Here is a 9,884-nt window from a genome sequence, read left to right as displayed (position 1 = left end):
ATGGGGATACACGGACATATAAAAAAAGCCCCGTTACCTCTCGTAACGGCACACACTGTAAAATAGTACATATTTCATCATTTGATATCTGTAATATAGAGGATGATTTATGCAGATTCAATTTAACATTACACTGAGATGGGGTCATTTTGACCCCAGTTGTGCAGGAATAGTGTAACTATAAAATTGGAGACTATTATGATTTATTTTTGAAAATGACTGAACCTAGAGCATAACTTTCCATTATTTGGGAAAAGTCACAAAGCCATGTTCAAATATATCAATTGAAACTAAAGTGTTTTAAGTTTAAAACTCGCTTGGGGTCAGTTTGACCCCACCGTGTATCCACGGTTTAAACAAACAATTGCCCGAAGGGAAGGGGTATGTTATCAGTAGTAGCCGTCGATATCTCTTGTAAAAGATAAGATAGGTGAGCAGCGCTGTCGGCATTACAGTAAAAGAGAAGCAGCTAGATGGAAAAAGAAGTAATAACTGTGTACCTTAAAGATAACTAGGCTCATAGTAATGAAGAACAAGGGCCTTTCTGCCTTTCTTCTTTATTCAATACATTAACATTTCTAGGTGAGTTGTACACTTCATTCGTGATTTTTTAAAATTAATTGTAATTCTCTGTAGACCTCGGGATATTTTGGCCTATTATTTCAGTGGCATTGGGAGTTAAAAAAAAATTCGAATGACAAAACTAAGGCACTGGTCACAAATTCATTATTTTCGCCAAATATTGCGATTTTAAAAATCTGAGAGACGTCATTGCTTACAGTATTACAGACTTCCCTAAGGACAGGACAATTCAACAATGTGTTTAATATTTGTATATGTTTAATTTATCATAGTTTGTCATTCAGATTATCAATATATAACGTACAAGTAAGGTATCTTTTTTAGAAGTGCACACCTACGCGGTATAACATATTAGAATTTTAAATATTGATTTTGTAAATCATAGTACATCGATGTAATAAATATTTTTCTTGGCAGAAATAAACATCAGAAAATGTTGCTAAAACTTATAGAGAAACGAATGAAGTCGCTTCGACTCCTTTAGACGCCACGGGAATGGAGGTGATGAGAGAGGAAAATGGAAGAAATATAAGAAATGAGGTACAAATAGTTTTGAAAATTATGAAAGCTGGTAAGGCACCTGGGTTGGATGGGTGCCATACAAAGTGTCTAAAGAAAGGGAGGTACTGTAAGCGTGGACTTGCTAGGTTGTTTAATGTGTGTCTAAGGGAGGGGAGAGTGCCAGAGGACTGGAGGAGTGACTGTACAGTGGTGTATAGAGATGTATCTCAAAAGTATGGTACGGGATGGTTTGGACACATGGAAAGAATGAGTGAAGAAAGATTAGTAAAAGAGGTGTGGAAGGCAGGGGTGGATAAGGTGAACTTGAGGGGATGACAGAAGATGAGATAGATGGAAAGGGTGAAAGGGGTTTTGAGCAAGAGGGGGCCATGTTGAGGAAGGAAGGGAGGAGGCAGGGGAAAGGGATGAGTGAAGAATAGCTGTGTATGGATGATACTTTGATACAGCCTCAAGGGATTTTCTCCCCATCTTCTCTCTTTCTTATGTCAGTCAAGCAAGGAAGTGAGGGGGCAGGGGATAGAGGGGGGTGGATGGGTAGTGGTTGTGTGTGGATAATATTTTGGTGCAGTGTAAAGGGATTTCTCCGTCTTCTCTATTTTATGCATGAGGGGACATAGAGGTGGGGTCACCGATTAAGTGAAGTGGCTTTGATGTGGATGTGCTGTGTCTTGCTGCATTGCCTCTGACATGGGCAGTGAGCAGAAGACAGAGATGGCCCTTCATCCAGGAGGAGCAAAGATGAGATTGGAATGGGTGGGAGTGGGTGCATGCCTTTAAATTGGCTATCTCCCTTTTAAGGGGGAAGAAGCCTTTGATTTATAGATAAATTGATTGCCAATAGTCAATATAGTGGCAGTGGGTGGGGGATGGGGCGGTTAGGGAGTGGTTATGTATTTACCTAGTTGTAGTTTATGGGAAGGGGAGCTATGCTCATGGTGTTCCGTCTTCATATCTCATTTTATCTAAACAGTTTTTAAATTCTTGTATTTTTTTTGCACACATCACTTTCTCATCTAACTTGTTCTAAATGTCTATTACTCTGTGGGGAAAGCTGTTCTTTTTCAGATCTCTTCTATAACTGTCTTTCTTGATTTTCTTTCCATATCCTCTTGTATTTCTACTGTAGATGATATTGTGACACAGTCCAAAGGGATTTCTCCCCATCTTCAATGTTACTGTATGAGGGGATGGAGAGGGAGGTCACCAATTAAAGGAAGTGGCTTTGAGGAGAGGGAGTGAGGGGTGGTGAATGGGGATGGAATGTTTGAGAGTGGAATTATGCCTTTTGACTTTGGCTACCTCCCTTGTAAGGGAGAAAAAGCCCTTGCTCTATGTATATGTGTATGGCCATCAGAACTTCATTTCCTTTGAAGATTCTCTATGGATGGTGATTTTCACTTGCTTTGCTTTTGAGGATAGATAAAGAATTCAGTTTTTAATTCCAGTTATTATATGACAAAATGTATTCTTAGAAACCTACTCTATATTGTTCTCATTTTTTTATGTAGAGTAGATTATCATAAGAAATAGAAGTTTACCACTCTTGTACCATGTTTGTGTTCTGGATTCTGAATAATCCCATGTATTTTAGTAAATTCAGTTATCTTTTTGCAGGTTGAGGAAAGACATAATCTACATGAGTATCAGCAGTGGATGAGTGTATGAATCCATTTTTCTTTTTCAACATTGGTAAAATCAGAAGTTGAATGAACGATCAGTCCTTTGACATCAGTTGCATATAGAAGTTTAAATAAAGATGGAATTAAAAATACAACTAAAAGCTATAACTGCAAAATGAGAATATAACTTTCAGAAGTTTATGGCTAAATATGAAGTACATGTTCAGCAATTGATGTGAGGTTTAGGTGATCGAGAATATGGCATCTAAGGTACCAGCATATTCTAGTTACTTTCCTGTAGAGGAAAAGAATGTGTTCAAATTGTTTGGTGCAATACGGAAGACAGGCCCAGTTGCCAGAGCTCTGGGAAGTATTGTTGGACTACTGAACAAGTGTGAGTCTGTTCCAGTGAAGCAGTATTGTGAGGAGACCCTTAAATATAATAGTAAGACCTACAAAAGTGTGTTCAATGAAGATGACAGGAATTTGCTGGAAAATGATGTTCCTTGGGAAGAGATGGATATCACTCTTTTATACAAGTTGTTCCAACAAATATGTGGACTTGCACCTAAAGGGAATGTAAAGTGGACTTCAGGTACAGATGATCAAGATTGTTTAGAATATTCTTTAACTAAACTTAAGAATATACGGAATCATGTTGTTCATAGTCTTGTATCACTTACAGATGCCAAGTTAAAAAGTTTCTTCACTGATATAATAGAATTTTTGGAAAATGTGTTTGTAAAAGTGGGGGAAAAGTTAGGGAAGGACATGAGCTTTGAAAGTGGAGCAGCGACAAAGGAAATTTGGAGTAGTTTTAGATCTCCATTGCCCCTTAGCAGTATTCAGGAGTATCAACTAAGTCTTGAAGAAACCCAGAAGGATTTGATAAAGGTGATCCTTTCAGAGGGTCAGAAAGATCTTTATGAATTGTATGAAGGTGCTTGGTTCATATCTCCCTTCCCATGGTCTAATGAAAGTATTTTTAAAGAAATAGAAATTAGTAAGGTGTACACATCTCTACAGTTAGAAACATCCAATACAGTAGATATTGAGAAGCTCCTTGTTTTACAGCATAATGATGGCTCCATGCCACGTATTATATGCATAAATGGAGTTACTGGTGCTGGTAAAACTTCTTTATGTAGTTATCTTTTGTATAGTTGGTGCCAAGATCCTATGGCAATTGAGGGTATGAAAGATGTTGACTTTCTTTACTTGATACAGTGTCGGTATAGTAGGGATACATCACTAATCAATTATATAAGAAATGAGTTTATGCCAGATGCCTGTAGCAAACTAGAGTATAATGATATTTCACCTGTACTAAAGAAATGCAGAAATCTTTTCATATTCGATGGCTTTGATGAGGCTGATCCAAAGATGCAGCAACTTTTTCAAGAAGCCCTGAATTGGCCATTGCAAACCCGAGTGATTGTTACAAGTCGGCCAGAATTCATGAAGGATGCCATGGAACTTATAGAAATAAATACCAGATGCAGCACACCTCTTACTATCAGTATTTATGGCTTTGAGGAAGCAAAAAAGAAGGAATACATTCTCAAGCTATTTAGTAACTTGGTTATTGATGTTTCTGAAAGGACATCTAAGATGAATGCTTTCTTAACATACTTGGATAATATTGGAGAAGCTATTCGGAGTATTTTATATTTACCTCTGACACTGTCCTTAATTGTTTTTATTTGGCTTGAGGACGAGTCTAGGGCCCATGGTATTCATACAACCACCAGTTTGTATGTGGAACTTGTTAGACTGAAACTTTGTAGGCTTGCAAAAAGATTGCAACATGGTTGTAGCAAGCATTTTGATGAGATTTTGAATGATTGCTATAATAAGTTTCTGAGTGAGCTTAGTAGGGAGGCATACATTCAACTCAGAAAGTTTCAATTCTGGATTGATGAGAAAGGGATAGAAAGAATTCAGAAAGTATGTTCACCAGATATAGATACAACTCAAGCTCTTTCCTCTCTTCTTGATTATAAAAGACCAGTTTCCCAAACAGCCAGAAAAAGAATTTGGGATTTCCCTCACAAATCTCTCCAGGAAGTTTTAGCAGCTTACTTTGTTCATGAATGTTATAAGAGAAATATGGTTCCCCCAGGATTTGAGACACTAAACAATAGACCATTTGGTAGTACACTCATCCATGCAATTGGGTTGATGCATTTACAAAAGCCTGAACCAGATTATGTGAACATGGAGAAGGTAGCTCATCTTCTAAATATCATTTATGATGATAGAAATGATACAGTGAATTCATTTTTCATGAGTGGACTTATACTGAGAGAAACAGAATGTAGTTTGATTGGCAGAAAGATTGCCAAGAAACTAATTTCCAATCATAACATACCAAAAAGGATTTATTTGGACCATGTATCTCTGGAACAGCTGCATATTGTTCTTCAGAACATAGATGTTTCAGTTCCTAGTGAAATTTCTCTAGAATACTCTGGGTCAGGAGTCAGATCCTACACAGAAATTATTCCAGCTTTAAAAAAGCATAATGTCATTTTGAACTTAAGATGTTTTTTCACTGGTGAAGATTTTGATCCAAAAGTTTTCAAGGAATTGATGGGATGCAATACTATTGATATTCACCAGTTGAATAATACAGACATAGCTAGGCAAATTGGTGAGATATGGGCTTCACAAATTGGAAACAAATCAGAAGCATCAATAGCAATCAGTATAAACTTTTTAGTAGATATAAATATGAAAGTAAATGAGGAAAAACAAGTACCTCAAATTACATTTTTTTTTTTAAGAAATATCTTTTTAAACTTCTTATCAGGTATTCAGAAAGCTGGCATATCTCTTCAAAAGGGATCTTTAGCATTAGATGGTTGTTTCCCAATGTTAAATAATAATAACATTCAGATAGTTTCTAATGTGATATCACAGTTCCCCCTCTCTCTTCCTGAGATCATATCACTAGATTCTGCTTACATTGATGATGGTTTTTTAACTTTTGCACAGAAGGTTAAAGAGAGGCATTCATCTCTAAGAATAAAAAAAGTTTACATCTCAGAGTGTGATTATATTTTTCGCATGCAGACATTGTTTGATGTAATTGATTGTGATATATCTATGCATGTAAATCAAGGTGTTGAAATACCAGTTCACTGCCTTGCACATAAGTGGGCAAAGAGGTTTATAAATCAATCAGACAATAGGAACACTGTGTATAATATTAGAATTAATCAAATTTATTTTACCCTTGATATTTCTGTCATTGTCTCAAATTTAAAGGAATACAGGATAATGTCACTAACTACTGATTTCCATCATGAAGGTAATATAGAGATTTTAGATAAATGTGCAAGTGATGTTGTAAGTGCAGTAGAAAAAGTAGGTTTAAGAAGAGGTGGGCAAATTGATTGTAATCTGATGTTCCCTTACAACTTTCATTACAATACTGAACTCATGAATATGATTGAAAAATGGTCACCAACTAATGGGAAAGATATATTAGAGGGTAGAGTATCCTTGATGGCAAGTGCATACTTTAATGTAGGCATAGTATCGTTGGTTGAATACTTAAATACGAGAGACTTTAAAATGAACAAGTTGCCAGGGATATCAATATGTAATTCAGAGCATTTGCAAGTCATAACAGAAAATCTAGGTATAGTTATGAGACTTTATAAAGAATGTGGAATTACTTTAAAATTTAGTGATCATTTCCATGTATCCACATTTGTAATCCAGCAGTTTTGTCACAGGTGGGTCTCAACCATAGGCACAATCCATAAAGTAAGATTACACATAAGTTGCACTGGTTTCGATAGCATTCAGTTAAATATAGATGTTCAGACTTGGGATTCATTCCATTTTCTTATATTACAACAGATACATTTTGGTAAGAATCTGGTTTTAGTCATTACTGCCTTACTTGAAGAATTTAGGAAGGCTTCTGTACCTGTGCATAAGGGCCAAATGACTTTTGGTGTTCTGGCAGTAAATTATAATCAGATTGAAGTAATTGCTGATTTATTATCTGTACTTTCTTTCTCAGTTGAGGAGCCTGTTATTTTCAGAGGACCAGTTGATACTGATGCTTTTAAAAGGATGTGTACATATATAACTGAAAATGGTTCATCAGTCTATTTAGAAAGTATTTCAATATTCAAGTTACAAGATTTAAATAACCAGTTGGTGAACATGGAATGGATAAGAAAGATGCATTTGATTCCAAAGTTGAAATTGGAACTATTTTACAGTGGTTCACAGACAAATTTTCTATCTTTTGTCTGTGATTGGACAGAGAGGCTACCCCATGTAAATAGGTGTGCCCTTAAACTTGTTTGTGAATGCAGCACTGAGGTCAGATCAATTATTTTCAGTGTTCAGTTAGAGGAGAGAGTAGAGACATTGGAATTGTTTTCCGTGGGAAATGTATATTCTAGATTGTTCTTGTTTGAAAAATGTTCAGATTTTCTTAAAGTCTTTCAGGAAGCTGGAGGGAATTTAGAGTTAAGCCAGATTGAAATTATCAACTCAGATTTGATGCTATTTGATACTCGAGAATTTAGAAGGTTTCTGTATATTGTGCCTCTCAAATTATGCAGAGTGACTGAATTTACAAGGGCATTAATGGATTCATCTTTAATCTATTTAATGAAACAAGTAAAAGATAAAGACTCCGAGATAAAAATCACTGATTACCTAGTACTCAACTCTAAGAGTTTACCACTAATTTGTAAATATATAAGTAGTGTGAAAAATATGTTTGTCAAGGATGATATGGTGTTTGAGCTTCAGAGAAATGAAATGCCAGAAATATTGGATTTGGAGTTATTTGGAAGTAAATGGCTTGAAAGTGGGGATATCCCTGCCAGTGTTAACTTAAGTGTGACATGTTCCATAAATGACATTCAAATAGTTTGTTCTATGAAGGAGGCCCCTCTTGTTCCAAAAATTACTTGGAGACAGAAATTAAGTAAAGATTGGAAGAATGATAGTCATAAAGATTGGACCACCATTTTGGAAATTCTGATTCCATTTCTTAAAGGTATTCAGGCAGCAGGTGTTAAGATGGAAGATTGTCATTTAGTATTTGAGGAAATTGCTTTACTTGAATTCAGTCACAGTTTTAAAGAGAAGCTTGAAAGCATTCCTGTTACATTTGAAAAGGTAATTCCTATTCATGATGTAGTAGGAGATGCAGAATTTATACTGTTGGTAGATTTCCTTGCTTCCCAAGGCACCCAAGTTCAAATTACTGGAACACTTATACTTGTTACTGAAGATGCTCTTTTGCTTTTTGTCAAAGATTATGAAAAACTACAAAGAATGTTTCCAGACCACATGCTGAAGCTTTGTGTAACAGGTATAAAACACATACAAGATGAAACATTTGATTTGCTTGTTCATATGTGGTTAAGCCCTTTGGTGTCTCTAGGAGGTTCTGAAAATCTTGATGTAAAATTGACTTGCAGAGATCAGGAGTTGTCTCTTGAATGTAGTATCCGTAATGGAGGGAAAGTCCCAACAATTCTATGGCTTGCAGACACTGAGAGTTGTAATGTAATTGTTTGGGCAAAAATATTGGCCTCTTTCATTGACCATGTCAGACTTGCTGGCATTGCTGTTGATAATTTAGATTTTGGAAATATTGATATTGTGGCTCTTACACCTATGTTATTAAATAAAGTTATAGGTATTCTGTCCTTGGAAAATAAGTTAGCTATGAACTTGGGCAGAGTTAAGATCAGCAGAGAAGTCATAGACTTAATAAAGTCTGTGTCTGTGAAGGTGGATTGTTTTGTTGTGGATAATGACGTAGAGTTTGTTGTGTTGACCAGGGACTTTGAAGAAATTTGCAAAACAGTTGTGGAATCAAAACTCATATTGTATTTGAATATGGAAGAATTCTTAAGGAAACTACCAGTTTGTATATTTGGTGAAAAATGGGCTTCAAAATCTGAAGTGTTGACTGATGCCAAGGTTATCATAGAGTTGACTTGTAGAGATGAAGAAATTTCAGTAAACTGCTCATTTGGAAATGGTTTGACACCTGATATCCAGTGGAAAACAAACTTGGAAAATATTGAGATAATTGGGGAAGTGGTAAGATTATTTTTGGATGGCACAAAAGGCTCGGGAGTAAAAAATGTGGTTCTTTCCTTGTGCCACATAGACTACATGGATTTTGCTCATGAATTTGTTAATAATTTGTTGAGGAAAATTAAAGCTGATTTCATACGTGAGTTTGAAATTATGAGTTTTGAAATTAATGAAGATAGTAAAAGTTTATGGAAGTATATTGGATATAAGAACTGCACATTGAGGATAATTGGTAATTATGAAATTAGTCGTGTTTGTCACATTACTCCTTTTATTGATGATTTTGATAAATGGTTGAAATTCACTGGGGGTTCTAGGATATCGGTGCTTGTAACATTTGACTTTTTAGATGATGTTGAACCACTTATGAAACTAGGCCACACTTGGGTCAAAGATTTAATTTTTCCAAGCACCAACAAGCTTAAAGTCCACTTTTCATATGAAGAAGAAATGATAAGCATGGCATTAGATATTCATGGTTCAGAATCTGAAGATATACCAACTTTTGTGTGGAAGACATACCAGGGTAATGAAAAAGTATTGGCCCAAGTTGTCACCCATTTTCTGGGAGGAGTTAATAAACTTGGAGTTCCTACACAGGAAGGAGAGATAAGTAACAGTAGAGATGTGATTGTGAACCTTCCTCAAGAGCTGAGGAATTTGATAAGAACCCTAAAGCTCCATATAGGAACTTAGCATATGTATCTTGAGGTATGTAAAATCATCAACACTTACTGATGCCTTCTTTTCCATTCTTAGAAAGAATAAAGAGACTAGCAAGAAGTGTGGAAGCTAGAGGTGGAGAGAGTGAACTTAAGGAGGGGAGGACCAAGAATGAGATGGATGGATGGGGTGAAAGAGGCTTTGTATGAAAGGGGAATGCATGTTGAGCATGGAAAGGAAGAGGGAAGAAATAAGTGTGAGTGGAGAGTTGCTGTGAATAGAATATAAATTGATAGAGACAGAAGTGACTCCACCTCGTCTTTTCTGTTTTCACTTAAGAGGATAGGAAGGTTGCCATGCCAATAAAGTAACTGTTTTTTAGTCACAATCCAAAAGGCAGGCACTGCAAGC

General features: G+C 35.9%; 1 protein-coding gene across 1 annotated transcript; it reads left to right on the top strand.

Moving 5' to 3' along the window:
* The first annotated feature begins 421 nt into the window (after positions 1–421).
* Positions 422–9,506, top strand: LOC143039450 (uncharacterized). Its single transcript, XM_076209516.1, has 3 exons — positions 422–582; positions 1,000–1,122; positions 2,719–9,506. The coding sequence occupies exon 3, from the start codon at positions 2,982–2,984 to the stop codon at positions 9,504–9,506; it is 6,525 nt and encodes a 2,174-aa protein (XP_076065631.1). The 5' UTR covers positions 422–582; positions 1,000–1,122; positions 2,719–2,981.
* The last annotated feature ends 378 nt before the right edge of the window (positions 9,507–9,884 follow it).

Source organism: Oratosquilla oratoria, chromosome 26 (assembly GCF_046742065.1).
Source record: "Oratosquilla oratoria isolate Oo_2021 chromosome 26, ASM4674206v1, whole genome shotgun sequence".
In the NCBI taxonomy this organism is placed as follows: Eukaryota; Metazoa; Arthropoda; class Malacostraca; order Stomatopoda; family Squillidae; genus Oratosquilla; species Oratosquilla oratoria.
The sequence above is the reverse complement of the archived record's forward strand: the minus strand, read 5'-3'. Positions and strand labels throughout refer to the sequence as shown.

Bases quoted from the DNA above. Each gene is read 5' to 3' on its own strand.
- LOC143039450 (XM_076209516.1), top strand. From the start codon at position 2,982: ATGGCATCTAAGGTACCAGCATATTCTAGTTACTTTCCTGTAGAGGAA.